General features: G+C 30.0%; 3 protein-coding genes across 3 annotated transcripts; all 3 read right to left on the bottom strand.

Annotated features, from left to right (window-relative positions):
- Positions 1-5,325: 5,325 nt before the first annotated feature.
- Positions 5,326-7,578, bottom strand: LOC113866327 (homeobox-leucine zipper protein HOX11-like). Its single transcript, XM_027501209.1, has 4 exons — positions 7,215-7,578; positions 6,389-6,699; positions 6,096-6,175; positions 5,326-5,614 (listed from the first exon to the last, which is right to left on the bottom strand). The coding sequence occupies exons 1-4, from the start codon at positions 7,576-7,578 to the stop codon at positions 5,326-5,328; spliced, it is 1,044 nt and encodes a 347-aa protein (XP_027357010.1).
- An 8,586-nt stretch (positions 7,579-16,164) lies between these two features.
- On the bottom strand, positions 16,165-18,513 carry LOC113852408. Its single transcript, XM_027482637.1, has 2 exons — positions 18,379-18,513; positions 16,165-17,945 (listed from the first exon to the last, which is right to left on the bottom strand). The coding sequence occupies exons 1-2, from the start codon at positions 18,379-18,381 to the stop codon at positions 16,722-16,724; spliced, it is 1,227 nt and encodes a 408-aa protein (XP_027338438.1). The 5' UTR covers positions 18,382-18,513; the 3' UTR covers positions 16,165-16,721.
- A 4,192-nt stretch (positions 18,514-22,705) lies between these two features.
- Positions 22,706-23,670, bottom strand: LOC113852757 (inositol polyphosphate multikinase beta-like). Its single transcript, XM_027483124.1, has one exon. It carries the CDS (start codon positions 23,644-23,646, stop codon positions 22,795-22,797), a length of 852 nt encoding a protein of 283 aa, XP_027338925.1. The 5' UTR covers positions 23,647-23,670; the 3' UTR covers positions 22,706-22,794.
- Positions 23,671-24,048: the final 378 nt, after the last annotated feature.

Genomic DNA, 24,048 nt, shown 5'->3' with positions numbered 1-24,048 from the left:
TCCGTGTTCGTGCATAAGTTGTTGCAGGGCGGTGTAACTTATATACAAATTATAAATTGTTTGTCCTTGTGCAACTTATGTATCAGAAAAGAAGAAGAAGAAATATTTTGACATTTTTTTAGAAGATGATGTATTTAAAATTTTGTATTTATTTTATTTCTAAAATCTCAAAAAGGAAAGAATTTGCTAACATGTATTAGTCGTATACAAATTCGAACTAGTATGTGATCAACTTTAACATTTTGAACTACAACTAATGATTCCTTAATAAAGCAGGTGTTCACATGGCTTATCCTATCAATCCAAATGCAACTTGCACACTTAAATATCTAGTAACTAAAATGCTTAGCTCTGCAAATGAGAGGATTTGACCACTCAATTACTGTTAAAAACATTAAATCACACTTGACATGTTTATTGATGTACGATATTAACCCAATGCCTCATGTCAGCACAATGATAAAAACTCAAACCCAAGAATAAAACAACGCCAAATATCAAACCTAAGTATGTTACTTAGTCTATGCTTAAACACAATCTTTAACCAAAACCCTTTTTACACTCCCATAAAAATTCCTGCATCACCAGCAAAAAATACTCATCAGAACAATGCCCACCTCCCTCAATGGTTAGGTGCTAAACACATATCAAAGTTCATCTATTTGCCATTTTATGCTTACAATTGGATTATGATCTAAGTTTGCAGTGAATAAACTATTATAATTAGGCCATACAATTAAGACATAATTAAAGCAAATCTGATAACATGATTTGTTGAGCTCGAATCTATACCTTTTCCTAGTAGATGGATTGTCCACATTTAAATTTCTATTTTGAATAAAAAGAACTATTTACAATTTAAAATGTATAGGTTCAAGTGAAAAATATTTAGATTCTTTAAAATTTATGTAGTCATGTGTTTGATTCTAAAATTTATGTATATAATAAAATATTGTTGAGAGAAGTCAACACTCGTTTCTTTAACAAAATTAATTAGTCTCACGCTTATCAAATAATATAATATAAAGTGAGTAGTCTCCTTTTGGGAAATACCTAACTTGGGTTTCAATTTTCAGCTAGTCTTGTCAAAGAATTTTTTTTGTCCTACAACTATTGACTCAATGTGTACTAGTTTTTCCATTATAACCTCGTGGAGAGATTTTATCTTGTATTGTAGTAGCTGACGCTTTCTATTATAAGTCACATGGATTCTGTAGTATAGGGTATATTTTACACCAAAACTTTATGGAATTGATTTTTCACAATTGGTGATGATGATGATGTCTCGCTACCGCTCACGTTATGGTTTCACTTTTCATGTAACCTTAAAGCTTATCCAAAATCACGAAGCATCGTCCCAATTAAATCACGTGCATTTGCCTTTTGTGGACAATATGAGAAGAGTTGAAGAAAACAAAATTAATAACAACTTTGGATGAAGCAAAAGCTTTCGAATTTTTTGGTAGGTGTCTGTATGTTATCTTGGTTAACAAGCTTTTGGAGAAACAAAAAAATTGTGATCCCATATTTTGGCAAGTTGCAAAGTATTCGACCACCTAAGATCGTGTATATTTAGTAGCTAGAAATTAGAAACACATTCACATGGGAAAGGGCAAGTTTAGGGATATTTTTTATCTGGAATTTTATTCAGATTACTTACTTTATCCTGTCATTCGTGCTTCTTAACTTAAGCCTGTTTCCCACATGCAATAAAGGCAGCTAAGACTGGTATTTTCTTGCCACAATTAATCACCACCCATTAATATGCGAATAATATTGTAAAATCTTTGAAATGGTTCAACAGTTTCCTCCTTTTTTAACTATTGCCCTTGTGGATTCTTCTTGATCTCCCACACTTAAAGTGAAACCTAGGAATTTGAACTCTTCCACGCACTACCACTCTCCTCATATGTCAATCACAATGATAAGATTATCTTATAATAACACATTTGTGCATGTATATCACTGCCTCTTAAAAATGAAACTAGGGGAGTATTCTAATTGCAGTTGTATCAAATTTTGCTTGTTCAAAGTCTAACTTCAATATAATAATTATATATGTTTTCTAAAGGATATCTCTAACATTATCTTTATAATCATTTTGATTGGAATAGCAAATAGGTGTCTCTAACTTGTAGCCATTGTTCTACCAAACTCCTCTCTTCTATTGTACTCCCCAACAACACAACCCTGAGACCTATATTTTTAAGCTGGAGCCTTGCTGATATGAACCATCTTCCATTTAGTGATTATGTTGTGAACAATATGGAGAAATGGTATTTGATAAAAGAGAGGAAGAATGTAAGTACTTGGTGGGATGACATAAGCAGTAGACCATTATGGAAGATGGTTCTCCAATTATAGAGTTCCATTCTTGTTGTTTTATGAGTCTGTTATCTTTGAATATTTTAGTAAGGAATAAATGTATTTGTACCAAACTCCTAAGAGTGTGAGGAATTGAGGAAGAAAGGGGGTAATGATCAACCTATAGCAATGAATGTGTTGAACTAGAATCTATCTCCTTTCATTTTTAGTTGTGTTTGTTATTTAGGTATTGATTGTATTCTTGTTCTTAGCTTATGTGTTGTCACCCTCTTTTGATCAGACTCAATTGAAACATATCAGATTCATTGTATGAAAAAAAAATTAGAATTTTAATATGGATCTAATTTAGCTTATATACTTTTTTGATATGTTGTTAACTTACTAATGTACTCCTCAAGTCTCAACTAGCAATTTTTTTAGCTCAAACTTGCAATTTCTAGTTTTTTGGGGGCTTTTCTTTTTTACCCCTTTTAGCCCAAACTTCTAACTTTAAGGTTTTTTTGGATTTCTACCTCATGTCTTTTTTTTTACTTTTAATGTCTAGATTTGTACCCTATTTTTTAAAACTTTTTAATGTCACAGGTTCAATTTTTTCCTTAACTCTTTTATTTTTATTTTTTTTAGTTTTTTATTTTTTGTATTTAGATTTGAGCTTTGATATATTGTGATTTTAGTAAATAGACTCAATCTAAGAGTGAGGGAGAGTAGGTGAGTTACAAACTTGAGTAGCTTATTAGTAAATTAACTTAGACAATTTTAAATTAAAACTCCTCTACTTATGTAACATTTAATTTATTGCTAGCCCACCGACGTGTGATTTTATAACTTTTAACACATTTTTTCATATATATTACTCCACTAACATTATGAAATTAGGAAAGCAATCTAATCCCAATCATATCAAATTCTGCTTGTTGGAGATCTTAACTTCAATATAATAATTATATATGATATTATCTCTATAAACAATTAGAAAGGGATATCTTTATATATTTTAAAAATAATAAGGAAAAATCATGCCCATTCGCTCTGTGCCCCACCATGGAAATGGATGTTTCCTTGTGAAATGATTTTATTTGTAATGTCCCTTGAGAATGTAATTAAAAACTCAGAAAGGAAATCGAATCATGATTGTATTCAAAAAGAGGGTTTGTGAGAAATCATGAATGAAATAAGACACATAACGTTACACAAATAATTGACATACAATAATGGCAGTTGAACATTTAGTTTTAATCGAGGTGATTGGGTCATGTCCTATGTTCTTTCCTTTTGCCGCAAGAGTTCCCAATGAGGATATTGAAATAAAAGGGCCTGTGGTCGGTTCTCTATATATATATATATTCTAATTAAACTACTAATTCTATTTTCTGTACATATAAAATTAATAGTAATAATTGTTCTATGCGTAAGAAGACATAGAATATCCTCCTGATATATAAAACACAATGAAAACTATTCTTATTTAATTTTAAAATTGTTTAAAAAATGAATAGATTTATATTTTTGTAAGTTGTTTTATTTCTTATTATGCGACACACACACAATAAAAAAATCATTGGTTGACCAACTCAACCACCACAGAAAATTATAGAAATTGAATTACTGCATTAACATTCTCCAACACTTTGCACCACTTGATGTGCTACCTCTTCATGCTTCCTTCGTGGATGTGATCACTCGACGGTGAGTATACATTCAATTCATGTTGCGAATTTGTTCTTTTAATTCAATATTCTTTTCAATATGAATAAAAGAAAGATGTTTTGAACTTTAAAGAGACAAAAAATATACTCATCTTATCTCTTATCCTTTATCTTTTAAAATTATAAATATTAATTACATAAAATGACATATAAATATCTCTTTCTACAATAATATCTTTATTAAAAGAGTTAGAATGTATTGATCAGTGCACTAAAGTATTTAAGAGAGATACCAATAGAAAAAAGATATTACTAACATTAATGCTTTCTTATTTTTTTTAAAAACGATAAATGTTCTAAGACAATATACATATACCTAAAGTTATATATATAATATGAGTTCAATGTATACTATTTTATGATTTTTTTTCATCTTTGTTGTTTATCCAATGGCAACAAAGACGTTTTTCAAACTAATTTATAACAAGAAACCAAATAATTGTAGTAAAATAATAAGATATACCTTAAAATTATATAAAAATAAAAAGTCTAAAAATAGTATAATAGAAAAAGTATAGGCAATTGCAAAGGGGTAGTAAGGAAATAACTAAAACGGAATGTGTACTTGGGTGGTGCAATAGCATACATTCATAATTGGGGTAATCCACTTTAGGGGACAGTTTATCAATATGCCATTTCTGTCCAATCCCTTTTTGCCTCTAAATTATACTTGCTGCCCACCACTCCCACACCAACCCTAGCATTTTTGGAAAAAGTAAACTTTGCTTGGCGTCTAATTTAGAACTTGAGTTTTAAATTATGCGTTTTATATTTATTAAATTACATAAAAAAATTATTTGTTACTAAAATATTTCATTTGACCATCAATTTTTTTGTTTTTGATGTGTATAAATTGTACTGCCTATTTTATAAGAAGTTAATAGGTAAATAAAAAAAAATTGGCGCAAATATAATTTGATAAACATAGAGTGTCTATTGCATGATTTAAAATGTAAATTACACATGAAAAAAAGTAACAAATAAAGTCAACTTTTTTTTCTAGTTTTTTGTTTTGTGATGAATAAAAATAAATTTCTCACAGGCATTTTCTGTGACAAGCCGTATCTTTTCCCTTTCTATTCCTATCTTTACTATAAAGTTCTCTTCTCCTTTCTTTCTAAATCTGATTATACCATAAAACAAAACTCAGATATTAAGACATGAACAGAGAGATTAAACCCAGAAAATCACCTGCAAAAAAAATTAATAATAGTAATAAAGACCCAAATGTCAAAACCCTCGGCTAATAAAAATCTCAAAGTGCATGTCTGAGAACTTGGGTATTTATACAAAATCAAATTAATTTCTTCCAAGGTTTATTATCACCAATTGGAAATTGAATGGCTTTGGCAGTGAGTGAAACAGAAGGAGTAGTATTGGAGGTGGAATTGGGAGCAACACGCTCACAGGATGGGCACATAGTCAAGGTTGTGGCTGGTAATTGCATATAGAATGGGTTTGAATTAGTCTTCAAAGCCCTCAACTCTTGAAGCTCCTTCTGAAGCCTTTTATTCTCTTCTTTAAGTGTGTCACAGCACCTCTTCAAATACTCACAGTCCACCTCTGTCTGCTTCAACTTGGTCCTGCATGCATTTACCCATCACACCATTACTCTCTCATCATGTTTCATGGATCATAAAAGTATAACTATCATTTTCATCTTTCAAAGATATGTCACTTTGTTCTCATCAAACTAAAACTTAATTTTATTTGTAAATGATCAAAGTATCATTCAACTTATTTTGTTTAAATTGATATAAAATTAATCATTATTCTTTTTTCATATATCAAGGATAAAAGTGTGATTTTTATTTTGCCTTGCCTCAAATTTTGTTTATTTTTCTGTATCTGTATATTCTAAAAATATACTCAAAAGGTAATAGATAGTTAAAAATTGTAATAATGTTTGTCTCAAACCTAATAAAAGTGTGTAAAATAAGTGTAGATATATGAAAAAGACATAAAATATTGTGATAAAAAAATAATAAATGTATAAAAATGGATATTAAAATTATGCCAAAAGCAGTGGACTAACTAGTTTGACATGAAATGTGAAGAATATACCTTGCTCTTCTGTTTTGAAACCATACTTCTACTTGGCGAGGGCGAAGATGGAGTTGTTTGGCGAGAGCAACCTTTTGTTTCTTCACCAAACATAAACACTTTATGACTAAAGTTAAAATTAAGACAAGTTTATTAATTATTAATTCATTTTTTTTCAACTTACATCAAGAATATGCAATAAAAGTCTATGTACATATGATACATAATATTAAATATTAATTTTTTAAAAATATTTTTTTATTATGTGTCCTTAGATACACGTTTGAAAAATGATTATTGTGAACACTACTCACAGGGTTAAGAGTGTTGTGCTCTTTGAAGCTCTCTTCAAGGAAAGCAGATTGTTCCTTAGAGAGCCTAAGTTTCTTAGTGGTACTGCCACTGCCACCGTTCTCATCTTCATCACTTCCTCTGCAGTAAACCCTTTTGGTTTGATCATAACATTCTCCACTTACACTTCTTCTCCTGAATATGCAGAGATCCATGTGAAACGATGAAGCAGCACTGTTTGGGGAAGATGACAGCTCTGCCTCATCTTCCGCCGTCACCGTCGCGGCCATCGGCACCCAGTTCATGTCCAACCCCATTGAACAACCACTCCCAGCTGCACCATGTGTCAACAACTCCCTTCAGCAAGGAATCAAAGAGAGACCTCAACAATAATTTTTTCTTTCATTTCATCAGAAATGATAGATTTTTTTAAGCTGTCTAAAAAATAATTAGAAGATATAAATAATTTTTCATTAAATATAAGTTAAAACAAGTACTATAATAAATATTTATTCAATATTTTTTGTCAAATTAAATGTTTATTTATTAGTTTGATAACAAAACTTACTTTCTTCAGTTTTCTATAAAAGTTATTAAAATAAATTAAAATTACCTTCCTATGTATCATTTAGTATTAGAAATAGAAAGAATATATGTGAGAAAAAAATTGAGCAAACACTCCTTGGATGCATGAAGAGCATGAGAGAGATAAAAAGGGGAAAGAGAAAACTGATAAACGTAGTAGGTAGTGTAATGTAATAAAAAGGCAAAAGAACATTAAAGAGATGATAATATAGTGTTAATTAAGATGTTTATAAATTAAAATAGTATATGAAAATTGGTGTTCACCGTTTTCCCAAAGAGGATCCCATGGGAAGGAGAAGGTGGAAGGTGGGTTGATACGAGGAGCGGCAGGTGTATGAGGAAGAAGATCAAGCTGAACAATTGTGTTAGTATTGGGTTTGAGAGAAGGACTAACAAGGGATTCAGTTGTAGCTTCTTCATGTTCTTCTTCAGTAGTGCTGTGGCTTTGACTATTGTGTTTATGCTTTTGCTTTGCTCTTTCTTCTTCTTCTTCTTCTTCTTCTTGATGTTGATCTTTTAGTTTGGTAAAAAGTGGACCAATTGATAAGTTGGTGTTGAAGCCTAACCCCAATTGGTTGGGAGCTTCAAGGGGCTTTGAAGGGTCTCCTAAGCTCAAGCCAAGCTCCATGATCTCCTTCAATTAATAATCTTCTTCCAATGCATATATGGGCAAGGAAGAAGAGAGAAGAGTAAAAGCAAGTAGGGAAAAGGGGTTTGGACAAAATTGGAGAAGCTCCTTTGAACCAAAAGCCTTTTATAATTACGGATAAGAGAGTTTAACATGCATTATGGCTGGAAGGGAATATAATTAAAAAAAAATGTGTCTCTTTCTATGTTGTTTTTCTTCCCCTTAAAAAAATGACATTTTACTTTTAACATAAGTTAATAATTAAGATTAGAAACCAGAGGTATGTTGTGGGCATTTTTAAATCTTGATTTAGACTTTAAAAAAAAAAAAAGAACAATCATGTTTTTTACGTAGACTTTTGAGACTACCTCAAAAGTTTTAGTTTATATTTTAAAATCTTACATTATTAATAAACGCTGTTTAAATTAGTTGTAAGCAATGTTGAGAAAAAAAAATCGTTATTGAAAGATTCATGTATAATTATTCATTATATCATTAAGAGATTTTTTTAAAAATTAAAAACAAATATATTATTATATTAAATAGGAGAATAACGTGATCTTATAATCAATAACACAATTAAAAGATAGATAATAATTAATATTTTTAGTACACTGATTAAAAAATTTAAAAACAAGTATATAATAATAATTTTAAAAACTTTTTAATATATTTAAAAAATTAAAAATTATTTTAAATCTTTAATTAATATTAAAAACACTTGTTAGTTGTTAACATGACTCTTTGACTTATGTTTTAATTTATTCAAATGCGATATGTAACAATATGATTTTTATTTTAGAGGTTGAACATAAAATAAATCACATAAAAAATGTTAATAATTTAAATGTAATTTATCTTTTTTATATAATAAAATTAATACTTATAAGTCTTGATTAAGTTAGACTATAAAATATATAATTATTCTCACTAATACAAACATTATATGTTTCTTTTGAAAAATCTACTTGAATACGGAAAAAAAAAATTGGACTTAACAAAGTGATTTATTTTATGTGATTTGTTCAATTAGATATATGAATATAAAGACTAATCATACAATGTATATGATAAAAAATAAATTAGGTTGATTTAATGACATTCTAAGAATTTAAATAATAATAATAATAATAATAATAATAATAATAATAATAATAATAATAATAATAAAGTATGATTAAATGTTGTTCCTTATTTATGATATTTGATATAAATAATTAATATTTAATATCACAATGAAATATTAAAAAGAACTTATAAAATTTCATAAAAAGAATAAATTTATTTGAAAAGTCAAATTTTAGTTAAATTAAAATTATTATTTAATTAAACCAGGCTCATAAGAAATGAGTCAGGGACTAATATACTCATTAGAATTTTTTTCATATAAAAAGAGTATTATATGTGAAACTCAAATGTGTGTGACTGTATATAATTTCATCACTTACTACTAACATAATAACATCAAAAGACTTATAGTAAATTATTCAAATGGATAAATATCCAGAGAAATGAATTGCGATTGTTTCATTCAGAATAACAAGTTAACCCTAAAATTATTATTAACATGGCATGTCTGAATGCTATTTTAATATCGTATAGAAAATTGAAAATTGTGAATATCCTATATATGATTTTTAACACTTTAGTGATGTTGGCTATGTTTCACGAGAACCCAAAACATGATAACAAAGAAACGGCTTTGTTGGCATGAAATATAATAATTATGACACCACTCTATCAATCCTTCATTCCTTATTCCCACTTCAATTTTTTTAGCTTCTGCATTTGCTCAGACATTGTTACTAGTTTTGCATCATAATATAATACACCCCATTATTAATACTTTATTTTACATATTCACATGTAATGATAAAATTAAAGTGTAAACATAACAAATATTGTAAGCTTATTTATAATTAAATGATAAAATTTATATAAATATGAAATAATAATAATAAAATTAATAATTTAGTCTTTTAACTTTCTTAGCTTTTATCTTTTTTTTTTCGTTTTTGGGTTTAGATTTAATTAATAATAATATTTATCAATCGTGCAGTCTTTTTACTAAAAAAATGTGAGACCAAAGTAAAATCAAATGAAAAAAAGGAATGATTAAAATAAATAAAAGTAAAAGAACAACTTAAATTACTAACGTGGATTTGGAGAAGTTTTTCTGCGAAAATGGGAGAAAACATGATAACAAAGTTTCGATGGTGCTATGATTGGCTTTTCTAACGATGCAGGAATATAAACATATAATAGCTATCATTGAGATATATAGACTATGATCAATATTATTTCTATTTTAATAGGCAGAAAATTCAGGAAAAGGAAAGAATATATATTAAATCATACAGAGAACATACTATTGATCTTTTTCTGTCAAAAAAAATATATAAGTATATTTGTCAGAAAGTATATTATTTCTATTTTAATGTGTATTGTAAGGATGCAAAACTCAGTGAAATTACAGATATGAACAAGGAAAAAGAATTAAACATTTTATTAGAGCAAAGAACAAGAAAGATGGTAATATTTTAAGACTTGGTTTAGAAGTCCTAAAATATTTGGATAAGAAAATTCTTTTATACTGTTCTTATATAGAAAACTTATTAATAAACTTTTTTTTTCTAAATTAACCTTATTTTAATTTTTTAAAAACCCAAATTTCTCTCCCCCCAAAATCTTCCACAAGTGTACATAAAAAAACTAGAAAACATGTGTATCCATTAAAAAATAAATAAATCGATTAGTAAACAATGAAACACATATAACTAGGGAATTAATTGTCCATTGTTGTCGCTCATAAAAAAGATAAAAATAAAAATAACAAAAATACAACTTCTCCTCAAACGACAGCAAGAGGTTCATGATAAAAAAAAATATCTGTTAACATCAATTTTTAAATCTAGGTTTAAATAATCAATAATAATAACATTTTATAAAAATGTTCTTTATAAAGTGTCCATTATAGATTGGAACAATGGGAAACAATTGATATGATACTAGATTTTGAATATATGTAACAGTGTGATAGGTCACTTGATGTTGCCACATTTAAAATGGAAACATGATGAGTTGCGTGTAAAACTGCTTAGCAACTACGATGGATATAGTGCACAAGAAAGAGTTGAATTGGTGAATATTAATTAGTCCCAAGCTTTGATGTCAAATGTCCCACATTTCAATTCTTTGCTGAAACAATATCGATAATTTAAATTATTCATATAACATTTGGATCCTCCGACATTCATTATGCTAATGTCTATAATCAGTCTTGACCAAAAAGACACTAACCAAGATAATAATTAGTTGACTCACCATCAATTATGATCATATATATCGTGGGATGATACTCCACCTTAAGATACCTGTGATAATAATGAGAAAATGGAGATCAAAGAAACAAAATACTTTAACTCTGCAAGCATATACCAAAATGAAATAATTTAATTTGATTTTAATTCTTTACAAATATTTAATATATATAATAAATTTAATAATGATTTAGAATAAACTGAAAATATCTTTTTTTTTTATAACTTACATCATGAAAAAACTTATTGAAATAAATAAGCTTAAAAGAGTTTGGAGAAATCATAAAAACTATCTGCAAACTCTTCCAAACACGTCATGTTCCTTTATTTGCTTTCTTGTTTTATCTTTTGAAGTCCACTTATTTTCTTGCAATTTGTTTCGGATGCTCTTTAATTTCTTTTCAACTTAATTACCCTTCCATTTAGTTAAGTTTCTATCAGTTTACTTTTGTTAATAGGTTTGGTTTTCTTTGTCTATCCATTTTCTTCATCAACCCATCTCGTTGCCATTTCTAATAGAACATTGTCTTCATCTTCCTGTAAAAATTGTGTCATTTTTATTACAATCTTTTCGTCGAAAACATATATTTTATTTTCTTGTTAGATTACAAATTTGACAATTTTAAAAACCACAAATTATCGTGAAAAACTCATTGACAAAGTTTCACCACAAACAAATTAGTAATTCTCGACTAGTAACAATTTACAAATTCCTTTGACAATTAAAAAAAAAACACACCATCAATATCTTTAGTTTTTTTTTTTTTCTAAGAGTCATTTTGTTTGTCTTATGAAACTCTTTTTTTCCAAAAAAAATTTGGGTTCATGTCGTATGGGGTTGACGATATCTTAGTCTTGGGGGGAGCTTGAAAAGGAAGAGAGCTTTGGTGTTAAGGAACAAAATTACGACTGAATCATGTTGTTGATGATAAATAAGCAAGGTAATACCTTTTGACCACATAGAAAGATCACATCACGAAGAATGGTATTTCATTGCTTCCTTGGTGTATTCATCGATCACAAGGGTATGCAATAACATACATGCGCATATACATATACATAATATACATGTATATGTTTATGAAAAGATAAAGCTTGATGCTGTGCTCGCTTAAGAATATGCTGTGTAATGTGGTGGTTTGGTTGCCAGCGCCAATAACAAAATGAATGGGAAGGTGATGATTGAGGAAGTCGTGGCCACGAACCACAATTGAAATCCAATTATATAATATATATATGTTGGTTATGAACATTAGAAATTAGCCACAATTGAAGTGGTAAGGTCGTTCTCATGATCAAAAGTATTCAAAAGTTAACTTTATAAAACAATCAATTAGTATGTTACTGTTACGTGATTAGGATTATTACTAAACTCAATCACGCAGCTTAAAAATCTTTTGGGATGTAGAATGAATTACTGATAGATCATTAGGTAATGGGCATAGTTTGGAAGATTGAATGAGTTGGGTAGGGCGTGGCAATGAACATATAATGAGAATCATGATTGGATTTGATACCCATGACCCATTCCTCTACTTTTCCTCACGCATAGGTTAAATTCACAAGATCCATTTAACCCCCACTGCATGCAATTATGTTCCTTCTGATATTTTTCTTCCTTTTACTTTTTTTTCCCCTTACCTACCAAACAACCACAACTGTATGTTTAGGTTATATATATATATATATATATATATATTTCGAGAAGTATATTTTTTCACTTATAGTATTTAATTTGAATAGAATTAGTATTCCACTCAACAATAGTTAGACCAATAGAAGTAGACTATTAATGATGTGATCCCAATCTCACAGCTTTATAACTTGTAAAGATTTTTTTTATCGGAGACAAGAAAATAAAAAATAAATTAAGGATTACTATTTTTAAAATAATTTTCTGTTTTTAAAAATAAATTTTATCATGTTTTCTCTCTACTATAAATTGTCTGTTTTGTACAGTATTTTGATGATAAGTTAGAGTGTTGTATAACAAATCAAATACAAGTTATTTTGTGTGGAGTTAGAAGGGTAAGGAAGTTGTATGGCAACAATATTTGAATTCAACAACTTCAGTGGTAGAATAATTATATTTTCATGTCCACTTTCTCTTATATTTATTTTAAATTTTCTCTTCTTTTTTTTTATCATACCAGACATTACACCTTTTATTTTTACTTTTTCTTTTCTTTTTATCTCTCTCTTCCTCCATTTTAGAAGTGTCAAGAGAACATTTCTCTTAGTAAAATCATCTCAATGTTTTGTATCATAGAAAAAGTAACAAAAGAATACCAAAAGGATTGATCACTTTCTTCTTTCTGAAAATTTATTAGTTGTTCTTTTGCAGAAAAAATAATTAAGAAAGAAAAAACAACAGTAGCTAGATTGATAATATGTTGTTGTGGATGACCAAAATTATTGGGAAGAGAAGAGTGGGGGGATGAGAAAGGTAGTTAGTTGTCCAACTTTTGGGGTGATGGAGTAATAATTGAAGTCAAAAAGCAACGTTTGTGTGTTGAGTACTGAGGAATGGTGACCAATACTGAGGCGCCTGCTGATATGCACAACTCTATGCATTTTGATTCCAAACATAAGTGCCATTCAGCATTCAATTGATTGCAATTATTGCATTAACTTGTTTGTGAAGATCGACAGCAGTCATGTACACTTTAATAGCAAGTTTTGTTGCCCTTACTTTTATATAATAGTATTAAAACAGTACTTTTTAAAGATATTTTTAGTACCTTTAATTAGAGCATATACAATTAATGTTTGATAAATTCAATTAGTAACTAGCTAGTAATATGAATGGTTTTATGAGATTTCAAACATGAAAAATGGCATATGAATTATGATTAGAGGTAGGATTTGTCAGGGGGACTAGAAAGTGAATTGCAAAGCCTTTATGTAATTATGGAAATACTGTAAAATTTCTTGAAGCCAGAGATGAAATGCGAGTAAATTATAAGTGTCATTATTTTATATTTTATTTTATAAAATATTTTTTTAATAAATTAAAGACTAAAGTAAAAACTTTATAAAACCAAGACTGAAATAACTAATATTTATAATTTTAAAGGTTAAAATGGAGCTTTATCCGAATAAATATATACCTCAATTCCTCCCAAACAGATTATTGTTAAGAGTATTTGATAGACTTATTATTATTTTATTTTATGATTGAACATAAAATTGAAGGATAGTGTACATTCCATCTAGAAAAGAGATAATAATGGTGGTTTCATTATAATAATGATATAGCAGTGATGAGAAAGAGATGGGTCCATTAGAATCTTGAGAACTCTACACTAATCATATGGTCGGTCTTGCGTTCGATAATGATTATAGGCGTGGCATTGATAATGTTATTCATAGAAACAAAACAAACACTAAACAGCACCTTAAAGTTAATGTCTCCTCACTCTCATGACTTGTCATGAATCATCATCCACATGCTACTTTATATATAAACTCTTTGTCATGATCCACATACTATGATACTTAGCATTCTATTTATATATTTAGAACAAAAATCGATTTAAGTAAAAATTTAAAATGATAAATAAATAAAGAGTTTAACTTATTATATTGTTTGTATAAAGATTTTATATTATGAATTAGTTAAAAAATTATGATAAGTATGCATTTTAAATTAATTATTATAAAAATTAATGTTTTCTTTTGCTAATATATTATTTGATGATAGTATACTTTTTTCAATATTATCAGTTCATTTCAATTAAATTCACACAAAATATTTACACTAATTGAATAGCTTAAAAGATTAAAGAGAGAAGCATTTTGTAACATATTTGACATTTTTTTTTTAATATTGTCAAACAAAGAATGAGGCATTTAACTCAATTTTAACTGCTACCTAATCAGGCTGAACCACTATTTTGTAACATATTTTGGAGTTTAGGCCTCAAAGTCATCATGGTTCATTTTATGCTAAAAGTAAATTATATGCTAAATAACTAAATGAAATGCCCAATTCATTTGGAAATAAAAATCTTTTAATTTACTAAATAGTTCATTAGGGGAGAAAATGATTTGTACAACTCGTAAAATGCTTTTTTTTTAATGAAAAAATCATGTAAATAAAAGAAAATCATAATCCCTCCATCCAGTTCAAATGATGAAAGGTAGCTTAACTAACTTTTATGTTCTATTGAGTTTAAATTCAGTTGGACACAGTACAGTGCAAAATAGCATTAACAAATTAATTATTCTTTGTTTTTGTCCAAATTTTGAATTTAATATTTTTTTTGGTCCACAAATTTTGTATTTAATTAGAATACCTACAAAATAACGAATTCATCTTATTTAATTCTTTTGTGTTGAGTCCAGCCCATTCTTTTTTTTTTTTCCCAATAGTCTATGTTTATTTTGAAAGAATAAATAAACAAGTTGTTTAGGCAATTCAGCCCAATTCTAATAGACACTTCGGATGAATCAGAAAAATAAAAAAAACAAAATAAAAGAATTAAACATTGACAATATGTATTGCAATTGTAAGGAATGTCTTTAAGATTTTTACTAATGCTTCAAAAAATAAAAACTATTAAGTGAAAATAGTCAGTTTTTAATGTATTAAATGCATTTTTATTCATTTTTTTTTATTCATTTACAAGTATCCTTTGAATCATCGTTGGCAAGACCACATACATATTCACGCCACAAATGTGTAACTTAGCATAAAAGCTAAATGTAATCCCATTTTTTGTTAGTGTCAAAGTGTGAACAGAATGGTGAAGAGGTGTTCAGTTTGCCAAAATAGCTTAGAAACACAACAGTATATGGCGAAGGGGCATGACTCTATTTTGTTTTGGTGGGTTAGTAATTAATTATGGACACAAATAATTAGTTGGAGTTTGGAAAAAGTCGAGATATTTTTTGAAGATGATATTAGAACTACGGAGGCCAGAGAGAAGGCTCTCAAACCACACATGAAGAAATTTAATTTTCGAGACATCCAAAAGTTGATGGCATTGGAGTAGAAATTCAATTCTACAGATTCAATCGAGCAATTCTATATATAAGCAATCATGATGCACCAAATGCCAATAATACGACATCTACCAACACACTATCTAATATTCTCTTTCAAACACACCTGTCAGTATTAGTTGAAATTTATCTAGAATTACAACATTATGCCTCATTCCTTATTTGATGAGTCTTACAACAGTATATGGCAAAGGGGCATGACTCTACAACACAGTGCATGCGATGAACCTTGCAATGGTCAAAGACAAATCTTGGGTGCTTAAGCTAGAATATTATGCCCTTAATGCTGATCCAAACCTTGTCTTCAGTCAATCAAGGCATGATCCCACAGATTGGCATACATGAGGCAGGAAAAACTCTAGGTGAAGGCCGAGTTAAGACTAGAAACTAGACATTCATAATAACAAGATCAATCTTCTAATATGAATATTTAAGAATATGTGAAGGCATAGTGTGATGAAACACACTGTACTTAACAAGTTACAAAAGTTGACACAGTACTGTTGCAAACATAGCAATCGCTAATATAAGCTTCTTATGGGAAAAGAAAGAAACCCTCCTCCGCCTATTACAAATAATGGACAAAAGAGGACATTGATGACTATTTGTAAACATCCTTATATCTATTGAATGAAATTAGGCTACGTCATACAAATGCCTGAAATGGTTGTTTACAGTTTTATACGTAAACTAGGAAACACATTTTAGACAAAGGGACAGAAAATTTTGTATGACAAGCAGATTGCAGTTTTCATATCGACTATAGGAACGTCCTGGCAACTTGATTTACATCTCCTTAAATGAAAGATCATCATCTTAAGAGCTTAAGAATCTTAACCTCCTCCTTCTGGGATCATTTGAAACTTGTCTTGAAGTTGAAACATCAGTGGTGCCACTGTAAGACGAAGAAGGTTCCAGTGGACGAGTCTCAGTGACAATCAGTCTGTTACTATCAGTTGTCTGAATTTCAGAGCCAATATCAGCATTGGTGTCAACATTCCTACCGAAAGGAGACGTAGAAGATGCAGCTAAAGAATCTGTTGCTGCGATCGCAACATTTGTTACATTCCCATTAAAAGTTGAGTTTCTATCAACAGCATGATGATTTAACTGCCTGCTTCCTCCTATGGGATGATCATGAATATATGACTCAAGGTCCTCAACCAATCTTTCAGCAGAATCCATTGCAGAATTTAATGCTGATGAAAGGGATGAAAATGAAGCAGCTCCTTGCACTAACAACCTCGAGATCGGAGCGGAACCAGTTTGTTGACCATTGCCTATTTGCAAGCGAGAACGAGTGGGCAAAGCATTATTTCTCTCAGCAGTGGTATTGTGGCTTTCTGATTGAACTCGCTCCCCTAACCCACCAATAAGGTTATTAAACCTGCGGATACTCTGGATTATAGCAGAAGATGCTCCTTGGCTTATTAGCTGCTGCCTAAAGCTCTCGGTTCTAGGTGCAGCAGGTCGAGGAGGAACTCTCAAATCATAATTGCCACTGCCACTTGAATTGCCATAAATTGGAACAATGCCAGTTTCAGTGACCTCTCCATTACAAACAGGGCACTCCCTTGCATTTGAATAGGCATAAGCCAATTGATAGAAGCATGCCCAACAAAACAAGTGACCGCAGCAGGTCAACACAGGATCTCTTGCCATGTCCAAGCATATGTTGCAATCAAAAAAATTTCCAGTGCTTTCCCCTTTCTTATTGCCATCTGTTTCCACCTCCAATGCTTGTGCTACTAAATGGACACCTTTCCTTTTGGACCCTCTCGACCTTTCAACCATTCGTTCCTCAACTTCTTGGCGCTCCAATCCATCATCTTGAGCATCACCCACTGCAGCTTCTCCCGTAAAAAAGTTGGTTATTTGGAGTGGAGTGTGAACCAGCGGCCACCTCTGACGCTGCCTCGCTCTAGAAGTTATTGCTTCAAGGTGCCTAATACGGTCCTGTACACGTTCATGGGCAGATTCTAGTTCTTCCAATAAAGAATCAAATTCAACTACTGAAGCATGAGCTGGGTTCAAAGGCTCCTGATTCAAATCAAGCTCCATTATATACCCACCTCCATGTCTTTTTACAAGTATATGCCATCATCAACACCATTCACATGTATCAAAATCCATACACAAATTTTTGAAAAACAAAAATAAAATAATCAAATCAAAGTTACATTCTCATGGATTCAATTAAATATATACAGTTATACCCCCCATGTCAAAATCAGTCCCTTCCTCGCTCAAACTAGAGGAACGCCTTATTTTTATATACCCACAATTTCTATTGCTTTGATTCCTAAACAAGAGTGACTTCGAACGAAACGCAAAATTTCGTGACCTAAAGTAATTATAATAATAACAATTCTAAAACCAACCGAATCGAAAAACTTAAATTAATCAAAACCTGTGATTAAACCAAGAATAAAAAGAGAAAAGTGAAAATGATTGGAATAGAGAGAGGAAATACCATTGAGATGAAGATATTGGTCCGTTGAAGAAGGGTGAATCTGTGATGATAAGCGTTGTAAATTATTTGTATGATTCCAAAGCGCCATTCACAGATTGAGCATTGCAATGGCCGAGCACAAGCCTCGCCTGTTGCTAGGGCCTTCGGATTTTCCAATAGAATTTTATTTTATTTTTTTACTTTTCTAATTCTTTAAGAAAAAAAATTTTCGGAACATGTTCTTTGCGCTACAATTTAGATCCAATTAAATAAAATTTAACCTTAAATATATGTATATATTTGAGTAATTTTTTAATTTAAATATCCGCATAATGATCAAGATGAAATTTTTTTTTTAAAGATTCAAAAATAAAAAATTAACAAAAATTAAAATATATTCAAGCCTAAAATTTTAAATTCAATTCAATTAAAAGTATTTTCAAATAGATTGAATAATTTTATTTTTATTTTTTAATTTAATTAAAAATAGTTAATAATTTATTTCATTATTTATTTTATATTATTTTTAATTGAGACTTATTTGTTGTGAAAAATATAAACTTTATATAAAAAAAAGATACAAAATTTATTTTAAATTAATTTAAAATTAATAAATCGATACAAACATTTAAATAATGAGATGTATTTGTATAAAAATAATAATAGAGCGTAACTTTGAACGAAAAATTATATAAATAATTAAATATTTTAATTTTATAAACAAAATTATATATTCATATATAAATTAAAATTAAATTAGATTAGTTCGTTTCTTAAAATTCAATTTTACATCCAATTTAGTTTGATAAAAAAAAAATTGATTTGTGGTTAATTTCTTTAATTTACCATCCAGTTTTTACGTTTATATTAAATTATATCAATTTAAGAGCACCTTTATTAAATAATAGATTTTGTACTGAGTATTATTGCTCTTTATTTTATCACACGCAAAGAAATATTAATTAATTTTTAATTTTTAGATTTTAACCTGATAAAATAAGAAAGTATTAATTCAATTAAATATAATTATATTTTCCCATAATTATAATTGATTAATATTTTTATTTCGCATGCAAAAGTTTAAGGGATGTATATTTTTAAAACGAGAGAAGTTTGAATCTTCATATTTTTCCTTAATACATTATAACAAATTTAACACGAACGTCGATTTGATAATTTTTTCTTAATTTGGTATTGTTGTTATATACAAGTAAGGTATGCATGATATTTAAGATTTTATTTTAATAAAATACTTTTAAATTTATTATAATTTTAATATTATCATTGTTGAAATTCTAGTTTTAAAACTGGTTGATTTGAGATTAGTCATATTGTTAATTTTGACAATTAAGGATTCGCAAAGCAAAAAAATCAATTAAATCCATCAATATCTAGTTAAAAATTTTCAAATTTGTGTATCAATTGGTTCCAATAAATTAATTTTGAGCTAGATTTTTTTAAGAAAATTTGATTTATTTTTGCTTTTATTTTATCTTAAATTTTTTTATTCTAAAATATTTTAAAAATAAATAAAGATTCATGTATAAGATGCTCATATAAATTGCTACTATTTAACTATTTATTAAAAAAATTATCTTCTAAAACATGAACTATGAAATTTTAAATTAGTGTTTTAGAATATGGATTAAAATATAAGATTTCATGGCATAAAAAAGAATAAATTAGCATAATTTTGGCATATCAAGTTTTAAACTAATTGTATGGAAATAAATACATTCAGGTTGTATTTATTAAGTAATAAAAATTTAAGACAAATACTAATAAATATTTAAAGAACATTATATTAGGAAACATGATTCTACAAGAAAGAAAAAAATATAAAAAGTTGAATAAAATATAAAAATATATTAAATACAATGGTAAATAAAAGAATGATTTACGAAAAGAATAATATAACTTATATAGTTAACTAATTTTTCATATAATATAACTAGTAATTTTTTTGTTTCTTGTGAGTAGTGGATGTTACAATACTGTATACGAAAAGAAAAAGGTATTGGTTTCTATTTGTCTAGTATAGGGTTCAACAGAAGTTTATGAGATCAAGGAGCAAAAGAAATAATTAAAATTGTCATATGTATGAAGGAGGTGAATGTGTATACTAGTTATTCTAACTTGGTGTTATTTTGCAGGAATGCAGTTACATCCATATTTGCTAAGAATTAAGATCTTAAGGAATTTGTTCACAAGTAATATTATATAAACAATTATGCACAATGCTATAATCATATAATTCATTCAACAAATAAAGAATAGATGTGATTTAAAACTAGACTTTCAGCTATGCACTATCACTATGAGGAAAAAGGATCAGTCTGTCAAATCTTACAGATTTAATTATCGTTTATTCCACATTGTCAAGTGTTAAATAACAGCGATGCAATTTGTAGTCTTAATCTTGATTTAGTTGTGTCATTGACCATTTAGTTGTGCAGCATCTGTATGTATTGACTATTGAAGATTCTGGCCTTTTATCAGTTCGCTAGTCATGGCTATGAGGGCATCACAAACATTAACGGGAGGAGGAACAGAGCAATGCGTGTTTTCTTTCGTTTCTTCTGTTGATATAGCTTTGTTCTTGGTTTTGTGTGTTTGAAGTTGTTTTCTTCTTCCTTTTTGGCTCAACATTATGCCATGAAACACGCAAAATGATCGGGAATGGAGCTTTGTAAGAGTAAAGCAGCACCCGGATTGAGAAAGAACCCCGACTATAATAGAAATTTGTTTGACCGATACAGAACAAAACTATAAGCAGGCACTACTTTCTTAAACATGAAAACACAATTTTTGCATTTAAAGGAAGTATACTCATACTTACCAATGCTATATATGTTAACTTTGAAATTGTTTTAAGGGAAAGCATCATGATTACTGGGGTCCAATAACTATAGTATATAAGGAAAAATATCCATGGTAATTTTAATCCAAATTCACCACACCTATATGTTATAGGCATTGGTTCTCGATCTAGACCTTGTCGAGTACAGATGTTGTGCCACCATCTTGATAAGGATAAATCACGAAGAGATAGCTTTTGCAAAATCAAGGATGATTGATAACTGAAACAATTGCAACTGAAGATAATTTGCACGACACGGGAAATTATCAATATATTTTCCGATTCACACCTTACCTCATATTTTTACTTTTGTATTTATAGTCATTACCCGCAAGATAGTGATTCTTTTCCTTTTCCTGGTCCTCAAATCTGCTGATTTCTTTCTTTCTTAGATCCAAAAACAGTTCAACCGTGTGATTCAGGAAATTACAACTTTTGGATCAAACGATATGTTGCAGAATGCAGTGTGCATACATATATAGCAAATGGGTAGCTCAACAAACATTAAGGGCCAATTTGATGTACTATAAATTGCGGAGAACCAAAATTGACATTCAATACATAATTTTGTGCTAAAGGATGCAACTAGTACCATCACAATCGCTTGCCACAATAAGTAATTATACTAGAAAAGAGCCAAACACAGATTATAATATGAATTCAATGGCGCAATCAAACTTGTAGCACTGAATACAATGGGAACACCATAAAAACTATGTTGGATTCACTATCACCTTAACAGACTAAGGTACAAACAATATTTGTCCTTGGGCTGGTTAAAATCACCAGCAATGCCAGCCAAATAAAATACAAATTAACTAGATATTTATCTTAAACATTGCAAAGAGTTCTAAACTCTCTTGAAATGAATTCTCACAAAAACCTAGCTTACCGAAAGATAGCATTAGAGATATAGAGCATACACAAACAGATAAGAGGCAAGTTAAAGATCTTGCAAGCTTGTCTGTCAACTAATCACCTTTCACCAACCAAACCATAATCTACACTAAGCTAAAAATAAATCAAACGTAAAAGAAATAATAGCTTCCTTAACAACACTCCTAAAGTTTTAAGAATTTAAAAGTAGAAAATGTGCAGAACAAAATTCAGATTCAGTATACTTTTGATATTATTCTCTAATTAAAATTAGAGTTCTTCCACAATTTATGCAATTAAAGCTAAAAAGTAAAACTGTACCTAAATTTTGTTTAAATTTTTATTAAAAAAAGTAGTTGTATACTTTTATATCGCTAATGTAATAAAAAAATTATTTTTCAACAAAAGTTTACTTTAACGCTTAAAGTCAGCCATAACACTAAAGTAAACAAAACGGAATAAAAAATCCAAAAGTGCTATTTAAAAAAAAAACAAAATAAGAACAGTTGAATATAAAAAATGACTCCACAACAAACATTCGGACCCTTTCACGATCAAAGCAATTAAATTGCAAAACTGCACGACAAAGTGTCTTATAAGACAAAGAAAAAAGAAAGCAACGAAGCATGCTGAGTTATCAGAACATAATTAGGGTTCATCGGCAACGCGATGGAATTACAGTCTCCTTCATACAGTCACACTCATTCTGGCTGAACCTTAGAAATGCAATTACCGATATCACGAGGATTCTGATCCGCAAGAACATCCTTAACGAACTTGATAAAAGAACAGAGTCCACCCAAGAAGTTATGATCAATGGCACCGTTGGAATCGACGACGTGAGCAAAATCAACGAGTTTGACCATGGGATCGAAACCTTTCCCCTTGGTCGCTCCCTTCTCGTAAATCAGCAAAAGCGAGCACGAATAGAAGTGATACAGAGTCTGAACCTCGAACCACTTCTTGAGCTCCAACAGGCGTTCCAAAACGACGCCGTAAACCTCGTTGGCGAAAACGCAATCGGGATCGGAAGCGGAATCGTCAGCGTTAGAAGAAGCGAAACGCTTAAGAAGCAGCGTAACGGCGTCTGCAGAGAGAGCAAAGAGGGAATTGCGATGGGGTTCCCAGCGCGTGAGGGAGTCCTTGAGTCCAGAGATTCGGAAACCCAAGGGGAGGGAGGAGGAGGTTCGGTCCTTGACGAGGCACTTGGTTATGTAGTCTTGGGAGGCTTGGGGGTACCAGGTTCGGGAACCGATCTTAATGTCGATGACGGAGGGTAGAGTGTAATCGGAAAGGAGGTCTTGGAGAACGAGGTGGGAGTGGAGGCCAGATCCATCGGAGGCTTGAACGACCTGAGTGCCGTGAAACGCGGGGAAGAAGGAGAGAGGGATGGAGGGGTGGGCAGAGAGGGAGGAGTAAAAGGTGAGCTCGGTGGAGCCGCGATTGCCGTTTTGGAGAGGCTTGTAGAACTTTCCAGAACCATCTACGAGGGGGCCCAGAGCACCGTCCTTGGCCTTGTGTCCCGCCACTTGGTGCTCTGGAACTTTCAGCATTTTCCCTTTTTCTGGAGAAAAGCGATGTATCAATGGAGGATGGAAGAGAGCGTGCACATCAAGCAACGCAGATCTGCGTCAGGGGCAAACTTGGACTTTCACTTCCGCCGCTATATTGGTGTATGGCATGCTATTATGTCATAATTTGTCGCACTTTATTATTTTTAATCCAAATATTAATATTCTTTATTTATATATAAATTATAAACTTTAAATATTATTCAACTGACGTGCTTGAAACCCGAGTCCAACTTAACTGCCATCTTTATAAATTATTCCCTCTTTTGTCCCAACGTCAAAAGAATTTTGTCTTTTTTTATATACTCAGGTGCCGCTACCTTTTATAAAAAGGGAAGGGGCAGGGATTTTTTTTTAAAATTAAAGAAATATGAGTCTTTTTTG

The sequence above is a fragment of the Abrus precatorius genome, unplaced genomic scaffold (assembly GCF_003935025.1).
Source record: "Abrus precatorius isolate BTA unplaced genomic scaffold, Abrus_2018 Scaffold10, whole genome shotgun sequence".
NCBI lineage: Eukaryota > Viridiplantae > Streptophyta > Magnoliopsida > Fabales > Fabaceae > Abrus > Abrus precatorius.
Note: the sequence above shows the minus strand (reverse complement) of the source record. Positions and strands in the feature narration are given on the sequence as shown.